This window comes from Cryptomeria japonica, chromosome 4, assembly GCF_030272615.1.
Source record: "Cryptomeria japonica chromosome 4, Sugi_1.0, whole genome shotgun sequence".
NCBI lineage: Eukaryota > Viridiplantae > Streptophyta > Pinopsida > Cupressales > Cupressaceae > Cryptomeria > Cryptomeria japonica.
The window spans coordinates 373227739-373250595 of NC_081408.1; the positions used below are offsets into that span (position 1 = coordinate 373227739).

At 37.4% G+C, this 22857-nt stretch overlaps 1 protein-coding gene across 2 annotated transcripts in view; it reads left to right on the plus strand.

Moving 5' to 3' along the window:
• The window catches only part of LOC131047416 (carboxyl-terminal-processing peptidase 3, chloroplastic), a 190084-nt gene that overhangs the window by 42355 nt on the left and 124872 nt on the right, over positions 1 to 22857 (plus strand). For both annotated transcript variants that reach the window (XM_057981314.2, XM_057981306.2), the window contains exon 3: positions 390 to 520. In XM_057981314.2, coding sequence (XP_057837297.2) covers positions 390 to 520 — 131 coding nt within the window. The remainder of the gene's footprint in view (positions 1 to 389; positions 521 to 22857) is intronic.

Sequence of the window (22857 nt, forward strand, 5' to 3'; positions counted from 1 at the left end):
GGTTGTTTCGTGGCAACATCAACTTCTATGTGGTTATTTATGGGCCATGAGGATATTTCACTCAAGCAACATGGATTCTAGCTGTAACCACAATCTTGTAATCATGTGCTTTCATTTTGGTGAGGTTAAGAGTCTATCGCAGTTCTATTGCTGTACCCTTTAGTTTCTTTTAAAACAATAGCAGCAAGGAAATATAAATGAAATTGAACTTTCTTCACTTAAAACAAATCCCAGTGGTGGTTATCTTCCAAGTCATTTCTGAAAAGGCTTTGAGCTAAGTTGGCGTTTTACTATAAGAGTCCATTTGATTCGCATATTTGGATTCATGAGGTTGTAATGACTGCCCTTATATGTTATGTGAGTTTGAAAATTTAAATCTCTATTTGCAGATTGGGACTTGAAATTGCAGCAAACAATGGTTGAAATGTTTCCTTTGAAGTCTGCTGATGCGGCTTATGGTAAGATTAGCAACATGCTTGCAACACTGGGAGACCCTTTCACACGTCTCATTAGTCCAAAGGTATGCTGTCAATTTGATTGAAATTTATTGTGATAATTGCCGAGGTGATCAACTTTATGCTGCCTTGAAAAATTTGAAAATTTCTTTGCATTTCTGGACATTGTAGCTGTATAAAGATCTGAATCCTAGATCTTTGTCATACTTGGAGAATATCATAATTTTATTTCACAATAATTATGTCTATTGCACATTTTAAATTGTCTAGAAGCTGGCAATCTATATTAGTTTCATCAGAAGAATAGAAGTTAAAATTTCCATAACTGCTATTTATTTAATTTTGTATCAAATATGCATTTGTCAAACATAGAAGAAGGTTAGCATGCCACAGATTGTAAAGAGCTTTTTTGTTTCAACAATCAGCAGAAAATTTGGTTGCAGTGAGGCATTTTTGGAGCTTCACATGCACGCTATATTTGACTTCTATATAATTTGTTAAGCAGGCTGAATTCATTAATTCTCATGCTCTCTATTAAATATTGTATTATTTTGTCCAAGAAACATTTCAAATCATGGACCATCTCTCCTTTCAACGCAAATGACTGTGCCAATTGCTTCGTAGACTATTTTTTAGATGAAAAAGGAGGAAAAGGGTAGGTCCTTTGTCTGTTACAAGTTCAAATACTAAGTAACCATTCATTTCCATGAATGCATGGTTACATGAGCACTATGCATTTGGCCTTAAAACAGATGCACAGGATACTGAATCAGGAACATCAATAAATTAACCTTGCTTAGGTTTAAAATCAAGAGTGATTAACAAAATTTTGGTGGTGCCAATAATTTGGTTTCCTGAATCATGATCATTAGTTATTGGAATTGGCATGGAACTGATGCTGAAATTGGTACAGAAATATGTTGAATTTAAGGTTGACATCAATGTCAGGACTGATATTGGAATTGTGCTCCAACTCTTGTGAAGACAAAAATATCAATGTTTCTTGGGTACATGTCTCCACTTCTTCTGCCCACCCCGAAAAACCAAGTTTCAGGGATAGGGATGTCCCTAGAACAGGGGGATGAAGACAAAATGTTCCCTGGCCTGCCCTCTCCTGACTCTCTCTCATCACCAGAAAACAGGGCTGGCTCTAAGGTGCCTCTGTAGAAGCAGGGGATGTTTTGAAGGTGTCCCCTGTTGTTGGGGATATTGGGAGATGCCTTGGCGCTCCTCAAATGTGTAAGCGACATTGGGAAGACCCCATGTTAGGATTGTGCTTAAAGTCAATTTAAAAAGAATCAGTTTAAATTTTTTTCTAACGACCTGGCCCTAACCTTAAAGTGTTAATGGCTTCACCCACACTCCATACCCTCAAAAAAATTATAAATAAACTAGTCCCCCTCATTTGAAATCATCATGATGCTTTGTCATTGGAAGAAAAAGATATTAGTCATCATAATCAATCAATCATTTGAAGCATTCATGAAGCCTGCAAGGTAAGACTTCACAAATTCACACTCAAATGTTTGTTTTAGTATTGTTTGATATTCGCTGTTTTTTTGAATTTTAGTATTACAATAGGAAATTTTGTAATGTCCCCATTTTTCTAGCCTTTCATGAAGTTATAGCCTTTTGGCTAAGTGGAGAAATAAGGAGAATTTAATTTAATTAATTTCTTATTAAGTCATTAAAATAAATTAAAAATTAAAAAGTGACTTTATATTTAATTAATTTAATTAAATAGTGACTAAAATAAAATACTAAATCATAAAGTCACTAAAAATTAAATAAAATAATATTATTTTTATTGCAAATGGAATTTTCCAGAAGTTGAAGAGACGTATATGGGGAAAGGTTAAATAGAGGTTGAGTCTCATTGTATGGAGATGGGAGAATGGATTTGGATATGATGAACTGTCTGATGGTTTGCATTAGTTGAATCTCTGAGGATGCAAACCTTCAGCAGATTGATAGAAGGGCTGGACGAAACCCTAGTTTCTTCTTCTTGGGAGTGGGAGACACTCAGTTTTCCACATTGTGCATAACGAGTTTATGGTGGTTGGGAAGGACAAATCAGTCCTTTCACTTGAGCCTAATTGAGTTATCAGCATTTTCATGGTGGATGGGATTCAAGGTATTTGCAGATGATCAAATTGAATGCCCATGGTGTATCGACTTTAAAAAAGGAAGAAGGTGATATCATTGCAGACATTTTTGGAGGGGTTGTTTAGATAAAATTTGATCAGAATTGCAGGCCTGTACCAGATTGGGTTTCATCATCTAAACCCACGATTTGGTTCTTCCTTCATCATTTAAGCATTGTACCATACCTTGGAGATCAGTGGTATCATTGGCAAAGGAGGGCAATGTCTTTTGAGATATTTTGAAGGAGCATTTGTAAGGAAACCAGCAGCAAATAAGGTCTGAAGTAAAATTGTGCCAGGCCAGCAGTCCCTTCGAATTTGCTCTTAGTCCATCATTGAAGCTTCAAACATCACAATAATGGTTAGCGATTTGGTTGGAGGAGAAGGGTGATTCCTTTGGTGACAATTTGGAGGTTATTTGTGAGAGGATCGGCCTCTAATCAATTTCAAATCAGAATCGAACCTGACTGTCATTATACTTCGATTTGGCTTCTAGTTTGTGCATTCGACCTCCGAACTTCACATTAAGGAGGGTGATCTATCCCAGCAGTTAAGGCGATCATTTTGGTGGAGTCTTGAGGTGATTTCGGCTGTCATATATTGTGATCTCAGTCCACACATTACAGCAGCAGGGGCGGCCATTGATGAGGTTCGATTTGGCATATTGGAGAGTTATAGACTCAAACATTGTGTGCTCCTTCAAAGCGTCTTGGCCAGGTTCTTTACACTTGTTTTTTCATTGAGGATTTTCTGAAAGATGCCAAGTATTGATTGAAGCAATCTGATTTAGTTTTCTTATTTTGATCTCTTTGGCCAGCGGTAGGGGAATTTGGTTTTATATGTTTGTTTTTGAGGTTTTATGTTTTTTTTGTGTTTTGTAATATATATGCCTTGGGAATTTGACAATGCATTTGAGCAACAATGATAAAACATGAACTAATGACTGGAAAGAAATTTTCAGATTGACTGATTTTATAATAGCAATTAACAAATGCCGATAAATAATGGAATTCAACAATGATATGCCAAAATTGGCCTACCAGGAGTCCAACGCCTTGCTTGGAGGGCATTTTTATTGACTAAAATGAATCCAGTTGCTGCTACAGGAGCTTCCAAAGTGTTCTAACTGCTCCTTTAGGTTTTATTCTCCAAAATAATAATTATCAAAAACAAATCTTGCACAAATAGATAAAACTGCTGCTGTTTCCTTCAGGCCCTAGGAGACTTCACTGAATTTGGTCAAGTTTCCCCACTGATTTGCTCATATCTCTCTCCAACGATATCATAAACCCGAAAGAATGATTCTATTCTTTATTCCTAATGCTGACAATGAAATTTGCACAAAAAACCAGATGTAAACCCCTCCAATTTATTTTCTGTGAATCCCCAAGCAAGCTAGGAGTGTACGGCTAGGTTGGGAGAGGTATGGCTGGTCACAAACTGCAATAATTCACCAAAATCTGCCCTCTAATTGCTCAGATCTGACTCTCATGACCAATTGCTGCTGTAAGTGTCAACATTCATATGATTACTCCCCTTGTTGGATAGATATAAGCATTCCCAGCATTCCAAATTGACAAAATATGAAAAGGTTTTCGTCCTTTCTCTCAGAAATGGAGGTCTACGTCCCCAATTCCAATCCACACACCTGTAAAATACGTTGTAGACCTACAAAATAGTTTTCTTCTCAAAAATTCTCAATCACATAATGCAAAAATGAGCTCCCAAATGCTCTTTTAACATTCCTCAAACCCTAATTCGAATTTGGGGTTAGGGTTGGACTTTTGGCATCATTAAACATGTTAAAATGTTTATTTTTATTAAAAAAATACTCCCCCTAAGTGGTTTGACCCATTGAGGGTCTAATTCCTCATTAAAAGTGGCCAGATATTTAAGTTATAACTTCTAGGAAAATGTGTCAAGGGGCCACTTTATTAATATGAAGTGATTGTATTATTTCACTTTATTATTATTTATTCAATCCAACTTAGGAAATATTTTAATATTTCCTAATTTATTCATAAAATGAAATCCGCGACTCGGATTTGAATTTCGTCCGAAGCACTGTGATCACTGATGTTGTCTGAGTCTTGCAGGCCAACTGATAGTTCCTCCTAAAAAGTAGGGATTGCCCTAAAAAATAGGAACCTCTCTCCAAACACCTGTAACTTCTCAAAAGGATCCCGCTCTGCTCCCTGGTCCTTCGGGTGGTCATCCAGTCAACTGCCAGTTCTCCCTAAAAAATAGGAGACCTCCCTAAAAAGTAGGAACTGTTGTCTGAAGGTCCAAAATGGCTCACAGAGCCTCTGCAAAGCTCCATGACCCTCAAAATGAGTCTCCTAACCATACCGTTGACCTACGGGAACTTGAATGGTAGGTCAACCCCTGCTCATCTCATGTCACCTAGAAAAGGGGACATTACAATTTCAATGTGTATGCTTGAATATGATTGCAGTCATTATGTCCTTAGAAGTCTGAAAATTGACAGTCCATGTAATTATTATTAGCTGCCTATACCATGCTCATTAGGCTGTCAATGTGATGTTTGTTTATTGAACATATGAAATAAAGAAAGGAGTTTGGGTTTGCATCACATCATACTATTTTTCTGAAGACGCATGACAAGTGTTTGATAAAATGTCCATTGCTGTTATCTCTTGATTTGATCATATGAGTCAGGTGTTTGTACATCTTTTGATCATTATCAGCCTTGAGGATCATTCAAAAATCATCTAGGAGTTGTTTGTCTTGAGATATTTATGTGCATTGGTCTGCATTACAAATCTGAGAACACTATCAGCATAACACGTAAACTGCAAACTGCATAACATACAATTTTGACAGCAAATATCCCTTGATTTTAATCTTCAAAAGGACGGGGGATATTACAAGGCTCATGAATTATTAAATGCTGTTTTTAGTGTTATACAAATACTATTTTTACCATTTAAGGTTTTATAACTGCTTTTTGGGTTATTTAAACACTACTTTTAGAATTTTTTTTTTTAATTTGCTTATTGATTAACTTAATAATAGGCACAACTGATTTTCTGATTTTCATTTGACTTTTGTGTATCCTTTTCTAATGAAAATTAAAAATCCTTGTTTAGTTTAAAGTTTAATGTTCAATAATTAGCATTTACTAGATAAATTTATTTCATTTCAAAATGCTCTAATTTTAATTATTTTAGTTTTAGTTTTTGTTACTAAAATAGTCAAGTTATGATTGCATTTTTTGTGTATCCTCTACTTCTATGCTGTGTGCCCAAATGTAAGTAAAACACAATTGATATCTTGTTTGTTGAAAGGTTGAAGAAACAATGATTCAATTATTTTTGCATGCTTTGCTTTTATGCTTCTTGCAACCTGAAGTTAGAAAAAAACAAGAGAATCCTTTTGTCTTGAGCTGTTGGATTTGCCATTAAGTTTATGCAGTGAAGTTAAATGCTAAGTGTTGGGACTTCAAAGATTTTGTCAAATTTTGAAGGCCCAGGTTCGAAATTTTGATTTTTGCATTCAGAATGTACCCTGCACAGTCAACTCAAGTAGCTCACTTTGAGAACCCATATTTTTGCACCCATGAAGTATCTTGAAAAATCCTCTTGGGAGAGTGTTGAGCACCTATTGGAAATGTTATATGTCCGTTTGCAGCTTCCTTGGACCAGTTTTGATGTGTTTTTGAAACCCTTGTTTGGAGGTCCAAAAGTTGGTTTGCTGATTTGCAGCAGTTTAACCTTTTTCAGGAGCCCCAGCATCTTTTGCACTAGATGAATATTATGCCAAACCAACTTGTTCCCATGATTCTATACAATTTTTTGAAGCTCCATGCCAAGTGGCATAACCCCATGAGCCCGCTTGTTAAGTTTCCCAGCTTGATTTCGTTTGCAAAAAGTTCAGTTTTGCAAATTGGACTGTGTCAAACTGCAGTTTGTAGCCCCGCATTTGAATTTTTATCTCACATCCTAATGACCTGCACATCAAGGTGATTGTACCCCAAGATTCTCAGCATAACTATCTACTATTTTCCCAGTTTGTAGCCCCCCTAGCTCATCATTTGCTATTTTTTCAAGGCCCATTCCAAACTGAATTTTTCAGGGTTTGACAAGCAGTGTTTCCAGAATTTTCAGAGGCAACTTTGAGGGTTAATATTTTACACATGTGATCAAATCAGGTCGAACCCTCTTGCACACCTATTCAGGGTGTCCAGATGTACAAGCGTGCCAAGTGGTAACTCCTGAGATGGAGGTTTGGTATTTTTTCAAATCAGGTTTTGAAGGGATCTCGGGTTGATTCAACAAGTGCATTTTTAGATAAGCCTGAGTAGGCAACTTAAGATGTTAATATCTTCTGCCTCGGTTATCATTTTGTGAATCCGTCTGATGCCCTGAATTCTCTGTATAACATTTTACCAGGGTGCCAAGTTCCCGGCCTTGATCAGGTGTTTTGGTCAGTTTTTAGAGCTGATTCCGAAGGCTACTCGGGTGGTTTTGACCAAAGATCATAAGTGTTAAATGATGAATTCAAATGGTTTTCCGCTCAAATTCTCAGTTGCAAAATGCATCCAACCGAGGTATCAGGTTATTTCCTTGGGTCAGTTGTCTGGAAACGATTTTTTTTTGTTTAGTCGGGCCCACTAGGGACCTGACTAAAGTTGTAGCACGACTAAGGCTTTCAAAGGAAATATATATTATTTAAATTGATATGATTTAAATAATATAATATATAGACAATGAAATTATTAAAACCACTTGATTTGATCAAATGTTTGGACTTGAAGAGGGGGCTGGTTTATTAATGTCATTGGGCATGAGCAAGAAAATAAATACATCAAATCATTTTGGTAAATGATTTTGTGCCCAAACTTTGAAAATATTAGATAAGCGTAAAATTGGAGGATATGGGCATCATTTTACAAAATGATTTAATAATTGAAGGAGGAGCCAAATAAATGTTTTGAAATCATGATTAAAATATTCATGCAGGTATCTTCATCATCCCCGAGGTTATGGTGGGCCCAAGAGAATTTGAAATAAAATGGGGAAGAAGCGGGCTTCTTAAAAAAATTTCATTATATCTTATCCCACAAGGTGAAATGTTAGGGCAATGAAGTGGCGTGGGATAAGGCAAAGGCATGGGGAGGAGATTCTTTCCTGCTACCCCTTGTGTTTTGAGCAACAAATCAAAATGCCGCGCAGGATAAGTTTCTCAACACGGGCAGAGGGCAAGTCAAGGTTGCTGCAGGACGGAATGCAAACCGTGCGGGCAAGGTATTGAATGGAGGCAATAGGCCTCGCTTGCTACCCTGCAGGGTGGAGGGAGGCACCAAAAAACAACACAGGATAACAAAAGGAGAAGTGGAGGAGGGAGCAACCCACTACCTCGCGGGGTGAAGCGAGGCTTCTCAAGCACAGTGCAGGGCAAGCCAAAAGGCGAGTGGGAGAAAAGGAAGCGGTGGCCCACGCAAAAGGAATACAAAACTAGGGCAAGGCATGAGCTACGCAGGAAAGATTTTAAGTTTTTGCAGAAGACTATTTCACAAAGAGGATTGTTCCACCACGACCTTTCACAACATTGTTGTAGGCTAGCATGGGATCTTTGAAAGCGAATTATGGACATCCATCGAAGATGAAGAGGCGATGGGTAATGCATTGGATTCCAAAGTATACTGTTTCATGGACTCAGACTCGTAGATCGAAATAAGCCAAAGAACGCATAGAGTAGTTTAGAAGCCCCAAAGTGAATGAGAATGATGAACCCACCATCAAGTTTCACAATCCATTACTTACGCCCTAATTACCTATGTAGACTGCACGATGAGGATGCAAATACCTTTGGCGGTCGATTCGTGTTTTTCGGGAAGACCTATGTTATGGCCATGTTGCACTATAATATCACTGTATTATTAGGGCATTTTTCAAAATTTATGTGGCTGCGTGAGCATATTTTGTTTGCATTTTAGCTAAGCCATGCACTGGCGTAACACCTTGGTGAAATGCAGTGATTCTCCAGAAGTAGGGAGCACGATATGAGCATCTAGCAAGGCATTGGAAAATTTCAGTAGTCTTGATGTGCAGGCCAACATGATGAGATGAAGGGAATGCTCCCCTTTGTTCTGTTGAATAGGTTGTAGGGTTTCTTTGAGCATATGGATAATGTCATTTTCTGTTATGCGTAAAGGGATAAGAGAGGTAAATGAGCAGATAGTGCATAGATGTTGGTTGAAAATTTTGTACAATTGGGCAAATATACAAAATTGTGGCTTCAACCACAGTGTGTGAGTAAAACTCTCCTAATTAAGGGAAGGCTCCCCCTATCTATCTAATACTAAAACTAAAATAGGATGGAACAACAGTCTTTCTTCTTTTTTCAAGAAAGCCAATATTCTTTTCTCTTCACAGAAAAGTGATAGCGATTTGACGTAGAACAACAATAACAACTTTTTGAAATGAAATGAGAGAAAGGAAATGAAGTTTCTTGAAAGCTCAAAGACTTCCGTCACTTTCTTCGGGATGGGACAGCAATATCAAGCTCAAAGTCTTGACTATGTGAAGTCCTATCTACCCTTTTCTATTCTAATGATGTCAAGAACAAATTATGACAACACAAAGTCTGAAATAACTTATTTCTTTCTACACAAGACGACAAGAAATAGTGTGAGCTCAAAGTTTCACAGCTATTTCCTATTATAGAATCTACTTCTAATCTCTCTCAAGAACTAGTGTAAGCACAAAGTCTTACAACTTTTCTCAATAGAACTTCTATTTTAATTAAATTAATCTCCAATACTTGTAGCACAAAGTTTGCTAATCAAATTTGATTAAGCCCTTTAAGAAACACTTGCAAGAAAGGTAATATTGAACACAAACTCAAGAATGTAGCACAAAGTCTCAACACTTGAGTAATTTTCTTCTATTCCTTTCAATTCTTGAATTTACACATAAAAGCTCAAAGTCTTCTTTGTTGCAAATTTGACAGTTTTTGCTTGCTTTCCAAAAGATAAAAATTACAATAGACCCCCTCAAGTATTTATAGGAAAGGAGTCTTGAGAAAAAGGTGGGAGGATCGTAACTAACTTGAGAAATTCTCTCAACCACCAAGACTTATTCAATAACTAACTATGACTTATTCAAAGTTACAAGTCCTATTCTAAATTGATTTGTTACTCGTCTACTTGTAATTACAAAAGTGCAAGTAATGACTTGACTTGCAATTTACAAAATGTTCTTTCAAGTAAACTTGTCAAAAGAAAAACTACAACTAAGAGATTACAATTCTGAAAAATGCAACTAAGTGTTGAAAAACACTTAAGTTGCAGCATGTGAAGAAATGAATCCTTCGAACTTTTGGATGATCGTTCGTAGCTCAGCAGGATTCGGCTCATGGGTGTTCTTGGCAACAATCATGGTCTTCACAATGGTATCATGGCATTGAAGAAGCATAGAGTTGTTCTTCTCCAAAGTAGACTGTATTTCTTGCAAGAAGATTTGATGTTTCATCAAAACTTGAATTGAGGCAGCTGAAAATTGCTCACTCCTCCAGTCATTATGAATCTTCATTTGTAGATTTGCGAGAACTTCTTCTTTTGGTATCAACTCCCCATTTTGACCCATGATATTGCAAGAGGCCTTCTCACAGTGAGAAACAACACCTTGGAATACTTCAACTCGCAATCTCATTGCATCATCAATCTCTTCAATGAGGGATTTGAGAACGAGGGCTTTGTTCTCTAGGAGCTCTTCAAATTCTAGATACATGACCCTGGAAGGAATAATGTCATGCTCCTAAAGAACACTGAACTGTTTTTGAGGCATCTTGCGCCAAACCGTCAAGCTACCTTCAACCCTTTCCAAGTTCTGTTTGAAAGTCTTGGAGGTCTGATTCAATTTTTCTTCAATGGTCTCCAACTTAACCATCATTTGGAATATGACTTTCAACACTTGCGCACACAGATCATGAAGTTGATTCACCCAATAGTCCAACGCTTGTACCTTCTGAGCAGCTCTTTCAACTCCCCGAATTGATACTTGTGAACCGGAATAACTTGAAGGATTACTCCCTTCACTAGTAGGTTTTGTGATTTTATGAACAGCTGCAACAAGTTGCCTATTCTCCTCTTCTAGCTTGTCTTTCTTCGCTAGAAGTTCATCATTCCGCTGTACTAGTGAAGCTACGGATTGTTGGGCATCATGCTTGACCACTTCATGCGTTTTCTTACCCAATTCTATGCTTGTGACCCATCAGCAGCTTGAATTTCCACGTGTGGCTTATCTACAAGGAGCTCAACAATTTATGTCACTTTCATCTTGTTGCTGTCAACTGTTACCCTTGAGATTGTCTTGACTCTTTTAGCAACCTTGGGCCTAGATTGCTTAAGCTGCTGACAATCAAAGACCTTAGGAGAAATTTCCTGCTTCTTCCTCTTGGGAGTGAAAGAACTAAGCCATGGAGGTAAAATGACTAGTTCTCCTTCAGTAGCAGCTGAAAGCAAAGGAGAAGTAGTTTCTGTTTGAACAGCCGTGGTCTTCCTGGGGGAAGTATCTGTCTGGATGGCAACCATGGCTTGTTTAGTAACCAAAGGGCATGAAGATTATTTCATAAACTCCTCAAAGTTGGAAGTAGAGGTATCAATCTCTGACAAATGAATACATGCAGGAGTGTCCTCGAAGATTTCCAGCAAACTCTCTTGTTGATGATCAAGAGGTGGCTCAACTGCTGAAATAGGAACGACATTGTGAGGAGACTCATCCACTACTGTGTCAGGAGGAGATAGAGGCAACTCCATGGAAATTGAGGAGGGAATCTCATGAGGTGACTCCGAAGCCAGTGACTTAGGAGCATCATCTGATTGTTGTCCTTCCTCCGGATCTTCAGGATCAATCACATGAATGTGAATGTGAGACTTTTCTTTCCCACGAACTGTCACCTCCTCAGGAGGAAGCACAATTGCCCGACTAACTCGCAATTTGATCTTCGTGCCTGAAGATGATGCACCTTCCTTGTTGTCAATTTAAATCTCAGACTTGCGTCCAAGAGGCCCCGTAGAATCATCTTCTTTTCCGACCTTGATCTTGATGAGCCTAACACCGTTACCTTTAAGCCAAGTGTTGGTGTTAGCTAAGATGGGTTGAAATCTCTTAAGAATGGAAGTGCACTCTTTATGTGACCACTGGATTAAAGGAAGTGGGGCTTCATCAACCCTCAGTGAGACGTACTTTGGATCAAGCACATTTCCATCATCAATCATCCCTTGCGGAATATCCACCAGGTTCAAATCAATAACTTGCTCAAGGGTGAGCCTACAGTAATCCATCTTAAGAACCTCCTTTTCTGTACGGAGATCCAGCCAGATATCTTCTATGCGATGCACATGTATGAAGGACTTTTTGATTCTCTCCTTCATACCTCGGTAGTCAAAATCTGCCCTTGACTTAAACCTTTTGAGTTTTATCTCCTGCATCTTGGTCTCCATAGCTTTGGCTTTGGTGGATGTGATGAGGGAGTACCAGCCAGTCTTGAATGGGTTAGTTGTAGAAATCCCCATTCCAACCTTATGCTTGACAGATTGGTGTGCATGAACCGCCATGATTTGTCTTCCCAACTCCATGAGAATAATCTTATTAGTTGAGTATCTAGGGAGCATGTATGGCTGCCCACTGTAACATCCAACTCTCATATAAGTGAAAGTTGGGAATTGAAGGAACAAGCAACCATATTCATTCACTCTTTCCCATGCCTCATTTGATATTCTTCTATTCTTTAGAGTCTTGTCAAACTGACACATGAAATAACCAAAGAATGCATCCTGCTGGGTCTCAAGGGCAGCTGATCATAGTACTCCCACATTGGTATAAGCGAGCGATCACCCTTAGTAGAAAGACCAAGGAAATGTCTAAGTGACGCTGCCAAATACACCAAGTATGAGTTCATGTAAAATGTCATAGTGGTAGGGACAACCGCAAGTTGTTCACACAAAGCATCACTAATAATTTCTCCCCATGAGATGTGATGGGATTGCCTTATGAATATGATAACCTGATACATCCAAGGCTCAAAAACATTAGAATGCTCAAGACCTAACATTCTGTTGAGGAGAGTAATGATGTCTCCAATTTCCCACTTGAAGTCACAACGGTATAACTTAGCCCACCTTGTAAAAGCGGCTCGTGGCTCATGGATCCATTTGTTAGTGTGACGTTTGCAATCCTTTTCCCTCTTGACATAATACTCAGCTACACTATCCTTGGAAATCTCCATATACACAGGTGCTGACAGTATTCTGAAGACTTTCTCAATAGTAACCGCATCAGGGCGGATTATTACCTCACCATCATCATTTCTAATGGTTCTTATCTCCTTATCGAAATAGTGAGCGCAAGCAAGAACAAATTTAGGTTCTAGGGCAGCCACCGGAAAAGAAGAGGCATGATGTGTATGGCTATCCAGCAAATGCTGCATATTTGTATCTTGCGGATCCTCCACCCTTTTGATGATTCTGACATTTCAACATGCCCAATTTCCGTATCCTTGATATGATCCATAGGGGAGGAAACCTGTGTAGGAGAAATCTCATTCTGGTATTCGTCATATTTATATTTCATCTTCTTTGGAATGGAAGATGACGACAAATTTGACATTGAAGAACAACTTGGTATGCTGCAATGAAGACTTAAAAGCGTCAAAGCAACATCAAGATCAGCTGCAATTATCATCTTTGCTTCTTCCAATGGGAAAAACTCTAACCCTTGCATTTCACAATTTTGTGAGAGGAAGATGGGAAATAAATGGGGATGCTTGAAACTTGGCTTTTGACCAATTTGGATCTTGGGGAATGTTTTACAAGTATACAAGTGGGGAAGAACAATGTGCAATCGGACTTTTGAAACCCGAATGCAAGTATACATGCAAAAAAGGAAAATGAAGAAGTGTGTGAAAAATGAGATTTTGACATGTGGGAAATGGCGTGAATGGTATGTACGGATAAAGGCAATGATTATAAATGAAAATGGAAGGATTTTGGAAAGATCACTTTCAAGAGAATGGGGAAGAACTTTTCAACTTGTAATCCGGTTTTAAAAACCTGATTTTGAAAGGATGAATATTTTCCAACTTAGAAATTTGGAATTTCACCAAAAGATAGTTAAAATTTTCCAGCCAAAGGGGTAGAACAATTATTTTCATCTTACTTGCAATCAGGATTTAAAATCCCAAATGCAATTAAAGAGGGAAAATGGGGAAGATCAATGCAATTTACAAATTGCTTTGCAAAGGGGAAAATCTCTCTCACAAAACCATTTTAGGCAAGAGCTATCAAAATAAACATATATACAACTAGAAAGATCAAACAAGAAGAGAAAATAAACAAAGCAAGAAAGAAAAATGAAAGCAAAACCAAAAGAAATCTTACCTTGCTTAACCAAGATGCCTCTTCAAAGATGAAACAATCTTTGAAAGGGAGAAACAATCCTTTAAATAGAAATAGACACCAAAACCCTTGCCACGTTTTTTTCAAACTCGGATTTGAAGCATAAACAGTAAAAACGTATTACAAAATGTGAGTAGAAAAGGTCAAATCTTCAAAGAAATACCACGTAGGAGAAGAACAATGCCAAACGCCCAAACATGGAGTGAAATCGTGGCAAGCAAACCCCAAATTGTGGCATGTAAAAGATGTCTTTAAAGAGGTAAAACGCAGCATGAAATGGCTACCAAATCATTTGCAACGTGTTCCCAAACTCACAAAATCCGCCATGAAACCATATCGCCTCCTTGATCCATGAATTTCTCCACAAAAATTGGGAAGAATTTGTGGCAAAATCGGTTTAGGAGAGGAAAAATGCTTGGTTGGGTTCTTAGCAATGAATAACAAGTTCAAAAAATGCCTTCAATCACATGTAATCGGGTTTTAAAAACCCTATAACAAGTTTAAAATGCCTTTATTTTCATTCATAAGGCAAATCGGGTTTATGAGAGAGATCAACAAGTCACAATAACTTGTAAGGGGAAAATAAAATCCCCCTTACAAGTGACTTTATTTAAAAACAATAAAACATGTAATAGGGAAATAAAATCCCCATTACAACTAAAATCACTTAAATAGGAACTTTATAAAAGAATTACAAGTTCATTTAACTTTATAATTTTTAAAATTAACTTGTAATATATCCAAAAAGTTCCTATTATGACTTAAAAAGCCAAAAAGCAACAAGGGGGAAATAAAAAGTAAGTTACAAGTTTTAATTTCATAAAGTGCACTTGTAATTAACTTAAAATTTCCCTACAAAGACTAAAACAAAGGAAAACATTAAAACTTGCAACTTAAGGAAAATTTCCCACCTGCAGTCATGGAGAAAAAACCCAAAATTGAAGGAAAAACATAGCAAACAAACACAGAATGCGATGAAATTCGAAACGTGGTTCGAGGATGGAATGAGGATTAAGCCAATCTAGGGGTAGGGCAAAATTTTACCTCGGGAAGCGTGCCTTAGAGTAAAATTTTCACTTTTTGACAATTTTTTAATGTAATGGTCCATCATTTTTGAAAACAAAAATGAGGACAACAATAGAGAATGACAGGATAACCACCAAAAGAGGAAATTTTCAGAAAACACACTGAAAGAGGACAATGACAGGTCATTTCAGCAAAAGGAGAGATACTTTCCATTTTTTTGATCCAGAGGGAAAATCCAGTAAAAGCCAACACTTTCTCCAGAAAAGGGGTAATTTTATTTCTGGTCTGAGGTTGAAAAGTGTGTTATTGACAGAGTAGGACAGCTAGCTAAAAATGGAAAACTTTTAAAAAATGAGCAGAAAGTTGAGTTTGACAAGTGCCTGAAGAAGTATTTTTCCAGATTTTCTTGGCATTTCCAACAGGGAAAGGATGCAAATTAAGACAAATTTTGGAGGAAAAGATCAGATTTCAAAAATTGAATATTTCAATGTTGAAGACATGGCATCTTTTTGGGATTCCTTTAGGGTTTCTCTCTTTGATACTTAAGTTTCTTTTCTCCTCAGTTTTATTCATTCTGAATGTAGTTTTTGAACATTCTGGAAGCAGGGCTTCCATGTACAGTCTGAAATTAGTGTAAGTCTGAGTTTTTATTCTCAGCTTGTAAATGTTTTGCTTTGAATAGTTTATGGCCAGCATGCAAGTAGGTTCTTAATGTTTTGTTGAAGTTGTCTCCAACATGTATGCGCAGTATTTCATGAAATATATGATCAGGTATCATTTATTTTGTCCCAACAAGCTTGGTGTTGATTTTATTTTCTGCTTCTCTTCAAGGAAGAGATTAAAGTGCTTTAAACAGGATGAGGAATGGTGCTTATTTACATGCAGGATCTTTCAAGTATGACTGAAAATGAGACTTAGATGGGTGTTAATGTAATGCATTAATGCTTAGAAGTAGCTGGTTATATGTTACTCTATTTGGGTTTGATGTTTACTTCTTGTGGGTTGACTCTGTTGCCTTGATTAGGCACTGGTCATGAAGCTTTTGCCTAGTTTTCAGAATCATTTATTTATCAAAACCTCTTTTATTTTTTGTTGTAGGAGTTAGTCTTAGGGAGTAGCCTAGTTTAGAAGCCATCCCAAGTGCTGAGTCAAAGTTAGTAAGCCAGGATTGTAGCCAAATCTAGTGTTCATACACTTTCCTTGGCATATTTGTATTGGGATATCTATTGTATTTGTAATGTCATGAGTATTGGAAGCTGAAAAGTTGTTTAGACATTACTCAGGTTGACCCACCTTGGTCTCGCAGAGCCAAAAGTGCAGGAGATTTCAGTCTTGTGACTGAATCTCGTTTGTTGGCCAAATCCTATTCTGAGTGTGTTGACGAGTTAGTGGCTTTTCCTCCAGGACTTAGAATCTGTTGATTTGGGAACCAACACTAAGTTCATTTCTTGGTAGTGTCACTATAATTTCTAATAGCATAATTCAAAGGCTTTAGAACACTATCAGCGAAATACAATCTCAAAAAATGGAAAATACATGAGGGGGTGTTGGGACCCAATCTAACAAGTGCAAATTTATCTATGACTACTAACTGATTTGAGAATTTCTTCAATAGGACCCCCTTGGTTTGGCTTGGTGTTATCCTTTGCTTTCCCCATACCCCAAATCTTTTAGGTTTCTTCAAATTCACCTTTGGAGACTTTCCAACTTATCACAAACATGTCCATGTTTGACCTTCATTTCCACATTGGATTTTGGCAATCCTAAATGTCTCACCCAGTCTCTTGAATTCTCTAGGATGCCATTAATGGCCAGATTTGTCCCCTTGGATCTATACAAACATATTCATCCCACCAAAATGCTATTGCTTATCCCAAGGTTGCAGAGTCAAAGGAAGATTTCAACAGAGGGTGAAATAGATGAATATGGTTGACAAGATGAAGCCTAGCCACTGCGTAGGCCACCCCAATCTGCCACTAATTTTTGCACCCCTTTTTTCTATTCAGTTTTCAAAGGTTTAATGCTCAAGCATTATGTCAAACAGTTGGCTAACAAACTGATTCATTCACTTTAGTTCTGGTTTTTTGTCCACAAAGAATTTTGCCAACACTTGTATTCTTGAGAGGGTAATTTGTAAACTGTTTATTGAGATTTCGGATCATTGTTTAAGTGTTTAAATCCAGACTTCAATTAGATAATGCTCAGATATTTAATATCTGTATTGACAATACATTCCCATACATGAATAATAACAAACCAATGTATTGCTGTTCTGATAACAAATTCACACCAGCAGTGCAGAATAATAGAAATTCATATACATAGCATGAGATTTCACAAACTTCACTAACCTGCTGTAGATTATTACAGAGTACAACTATGTTCCGATACAACCTTTTGACCTTGTTTGCAGTGGATGATCTTTGTATTTGTTGCTAAAAAAATTCATCTCCCAACCATTCCAGTGATGAACAACACTCAGCAATATTAGTGCTTAGAGTTCTATTCCCTTCCAAACTATAACCAGCAAGATTCACCACTGTGATGACTGAAATAAGACTCAGTACACCTTGAAACTCAGGGAAGATAGTTTGTTGGACTGCTGTAGCAACATAACAAGCAGGACAGACCTTAGTTAACCTCCAGCTAAGAAATTTGTCAACGAAAAGGCACTTCCAAGTATGGTAGTCTGACTGAAATTAATCCAGCAAGCTCAATAATGCCTAACATGCAAAGATTAAGGTGCCTAACAGGTTTGAAACCAATCTCTTGGCTTCCCTTTATTTCTCAATGCCACCATAACTAGCCATGAGGTATGCAAGTACGAATCACTGTAGCAAAGTATGAAATACTGTAGTAGAAGTACATAACACTGTAGCAGAGGTATGGATCACTGTAGCATGTTTAAAAAATTCATAAATCTTCAAAGTCTTCACAAATTTAATGCCCTAACCCTAGCGGGCCAAGTTATAATGAAAATATGGCAATAAAACCTCAAAATTTGAATCAATATGTCTTCCACCTGCAAATAAACTTCAAACCCTAGCCGGTTGAATCTCCAGAATGATGTAAATTTGCAAATATACTCAATGATGACCCCTAGGTGGATTCACCTCTCAATGTGGAGTTGGGTTTTCGTCCAATCCACCGAGAAACTCCAAGGGTTTCCATCCTCAAATTTCCTCTAAATGAAAGCCAAAGCTCCCAGGCTTCTCAAAGAGAAACAAAACAAGCCAAGTATCAAATGAGCTCCCAAGTGCCTTTTTATAATGCTCTCATCCCAACGCCCTAATTAGGGTTTGTACATTTTAAATTAAAAGTGACTTTTAATATTCTATAATATCCATCCCAAAGCACCATTACAAGTCATTTTATAAAATAACTTTTATAAAGTCACTTTATTACATTACTTTATAAAATAACTTTGTAAAGTCACTTTATTACATTACTTTATAAAATAACTTTGTAAAGTCACTTTATCATATTAAATAACACAAAGTTAAATATTTAATTCAACTTTATTATTCAAGCGTTATTTAATATAATATATGTAAAACTCTAGTCGCCATGACGCTATCAACTTCTACAATAACTATCCAAAATAAGCCATGATACCCAATGATCATCTTATGATTTATTATAAATAGTAAGTATGAACAAAAGTGACCAAAGAGAGCTTTGGAAGGTACACACAAAACTTGTTGATTGAAGATGTTGCATCTTGAAGCTGGGAGGAGACTGAACTATGACAAGTTGCCGAAAATAGCGGTTACTGTAAATAGTAACTACTAAAAATAGTAAGTCAACCTAACTCCCAATTGACCAAACGGTGTTGAAATTGACACTAAAAATAGTAAGTCTCAGGCCAGTTGCCCAAAATCACCCCAAAAAGTGTCAAACAACTCCAAAACATTCTTTGAGAAATTGGAAACCTCTAGGAACATGCCAACCCTATCAGAATTGTGTTGATGTGTATTTTGTACACGACCAAACACAGAATAAAATACCCAGAGGTATCTTATCCTCTCTTGATTAAAGTCTCCGAATGTTGAAGATGTCGCGAAAAGGATCAATCGGGATGACTTCAAGGTTCTTTTTGTAGGATCTCTACGTGTGGATAAGCACCAGTGGTCGTTGTGTATGCTGTTTCTTCAAGGGGCCTTACGTACTTTCAGAGAAAGCTTGTCCGTGTTACTTTCTTTCCAAATGCAGGAACAGGATTTTCCTAACACTAACAGATTTCAAAAAATGTCAAAAGATAAGGGTTTCAAGGAAGGAATACTTGAACTAATCCTAAGAATGACTCAATGAAGACTAGACTTGATAAGATTCTACCAATTTCAGTATCGCCAAGAAATTACAACTTTACTGGAATTGATGCGATCTTCTAAGGGGATTTAATAACTTTCAAATCATCAAGGATATAGATACTATCATAGAGATACATATCAATACTTCCAAGAATGATTGAATTCTTAATCAATCTCAATGTTTCCAGTTGACCACACAAGGCGTCCTCACAATCAGTAAGAAGCTAGTGGTTTGGAATGTTAATCTTATCAAAGATCAAGCACAACACTTCGTCCTTCAAACTTAAAACTTAATACTATTTCAACTGAGAGTGATTCAAGAAGATAAATAATCATGAAGGTAGCCACAAGTATTGCAATAAAACACCATAACTTCAATATTTTATTGATCTCATAGCCAAATGGACAACAATTGTTCAAAATTCTTTCCTCACTACTCAATCTTGGTACAACAATAACTTTCTAACTTTCTTCTCTCTAAGCTCTCTCTCTTTTCTAACTTCTCTAACCCTTTAAAATGAAATGAGTGAGGGCATATATAGCATCCTCAAATACAATGAATGGCCTGGATCAAAAGAAAATCAACGGCTGAGATTTTGACACCTAAACCCTAATTAGGGTTTGTTACAAAAAAGTCCCCATTTAGATAAACATTACTAATCCATAGCCAATAAAGAATTGGCACAAATATTGAGGAGACATAGACCAATAGGAATTAAGTTGCCACATCATCCTATAACAACTTTTCATCTAGAATTTTGTTCCCTTTCCTATGCTCTTTCTTAGCATATTCAATGAATCTGGACACAATTCCCTCAATCTCAGCAATGGGAATCTCAGGAAGATTCTTCATTCGTTCTTCCAAGTGAAGGACTTGATCAAAAGCAGTGAGAAGAGTTGTCTCCCATCTAGGTTCGAGTTCTTTGGTCTTCTCAATCAGGAACATAGTAGTGTACATTTGATCTCGTTGCTTATCTGTGATGATGTTCTCCTTCTTGCAAAAGATGACCTTGATTCTATCCTCCAACTCTTGGATGTCCACATCTGTTTAGATCTCGATCTGCCTGTCAAGGATGGTACACAACACCTCAAACACCTTATCTTGAATTGGATGAATGAGGCCTTCAACTTGACTGCATTTGGTGTTGACGTCTTCAAAAAGGACTTCCTTCATCTAGAGCAGAGCTGACCACTGTAGGAGGCTATGGGTTCCTCCATCCATTATCTTTTCTTGCGTCAGAATCCGTCTTGGTGTTTCTCTTATCACTTGTAAGACTGGGATGATAACATCTCTAGTGTGAGTGAATGCAGCTACAGTTATCATCAGATTATGAATGATCTCAAGGACCTGGATAGCTCGATGAACTGTCTTCGTCATTCTTGTTGCAAATTCAACGGCTACCTTGTGAGATTCATCAATCCAAGAACTCATAAGTTGGACCAAGCTCTTCACCCTTTCTGCTTCACCTACTAATTCAAGAGGGAGTGCATGTAAAGGAGATACTGCTGGATCTTGACGTCTCAAGGGCTGATTAAGATGACTAAAATAGTTCCTCCAAGCACTGACCTCTCTCTCAAGCTTCTTATTCTTTTCCATTTCTTCTTTAAGTTTGTCTTTAAGTGCTTCAAATGAATCAGTTTCTTCTTCCATTGCTTGCTCGGAGGTAAGTGGACCAAGCTCAAATGTTTCTAAGTCATACTCTTCTGCAAGAATCTCATCCTCATATTTGTCCACCACTGGTGTAACTATCTGCACCTTTCTGGATCCTGTCTCATCTCTAATTACCTTAGACATCCTTGTGGCCTTCTTCTTCTCTATTACTTCATGAGAATTTCCTATAAGGCTTTCCAAGTCAAACACATCTTCTTCTTCCTCAACCACAACTACCCTTGTCAGTCTCTCTTTCAGCCAATCAGGAATGGCAGATCTTGTTTCCCTCACTTGTATTTCTTTAGGTAGAGGTCTATCTTCCCGGAAAGGAGATGTTGCTTCATCATCATTCTTTTCTTCATGTTGCTCATTAGCACCAACTTGGGGAGATTGATTTGATGAATGCTGAGGTGTCTGTCCTTTCTCTTGTTTATCATTCTGTACCATGGATTCCATAGACTCATCAATTTCATATACTATCTGCCTCTGATCTTCCCCTTGACTTGCTTCCCTTTCATGCCTAGCAGATGTGCTTGGTGGGCGATCAGGATTCGTTTTCTGCTTCTTCTTGGAAGGTGTTGATGTGTATTTTGTACACGACCAAACACAGAATAAAATACCTAAAGGTACCTTATCCTCTCTTGAATAAAGCTCCCGAATGCTGAAGATATTGCAGAAGGATCAATCGGAGAAGCTTCAAGGTTCCTGTTATGTAGGATCTCTACTCGTGGATAAGCTCTTTGTGTTATGATGTGATTTTGCTGGAATCACAAGGGGACTTACACTCGATGACCTGAACATCTGATTTGCTGGAATCACAAGATTTCACTTGCCTAGATTTTGAAAAAAAAAAAAAAAAAAAGGAAAAGGATGAGGGCGAGGAAAGGATCTAATTCTGACACTAAGAATGTAGGAGCAATGAATAACCTTTGGTGAAATTCTAACTAAGTCTTGTTTTGACATCCCAGGACCATCTCCACAAGATTAGTGCGATCTTCGGAGGAAAGCTTTATGATGTTCAGATCATCGCTACAGGCATAGACACCATCAGGCTGATGCATATCAATGAAGAAGCGACAATTAAAGTTAAGCTTAAGCTAAATGATTCCAGTTGACTACACAAGGCAAGTCTGCAATCAACAAACTGCTAGTAGTATGGATATACAAATTTCACCATCAATCAAACACATTTCTTCCACTCATCTAATAACATGAAATCAAATCTGAGAAGTATAGAGACCATAGTCAATTGTTGAATCGACCCATAGATTTCACCATTTCTTCAATGAAGTTTACAAGTCTTTTACAACAACATCTTGGCAACAATCTTTGCCTTCTCTTTCTATTCTACTTCAATTGCTATTCTATCAACTGACTATTCACTATTTCTAACTATTCACCTACTATCAACTATTGACTAACTATTCTCTGACTATTGACTAACTATTAGCTTTTACAAATGAGGAGCCAGGGCTTATATAGCGCCCTCAATACAATTCAAAGACTCATATCAATTTGAGATCAATGGCCGAGATTTTACAATGAAAACCCTAATTAGGGTTTGTTACAACAAACTCAATTCTGGCCAATGAAATAATTGCATTATTTGGACACGTCTTCTTTGGAATATTCGACCAATGGAGAACTAGGGTAGTGTTGACGTGTATTTGATACACAATCATACACAGAATAAAATACCGACAGGCATCTTATCCTCTCTTGAGAAAATAGTCTCTAACTGCTGAAGATCTGCCAAAAGGATCAGTTAGATGGACTCCAAGGTTCTTTTAGTGGGGTCTCCACGTGTGGACAAGCTTTTTTAGTGGTATGATGTGATTTGCTGTTTCCT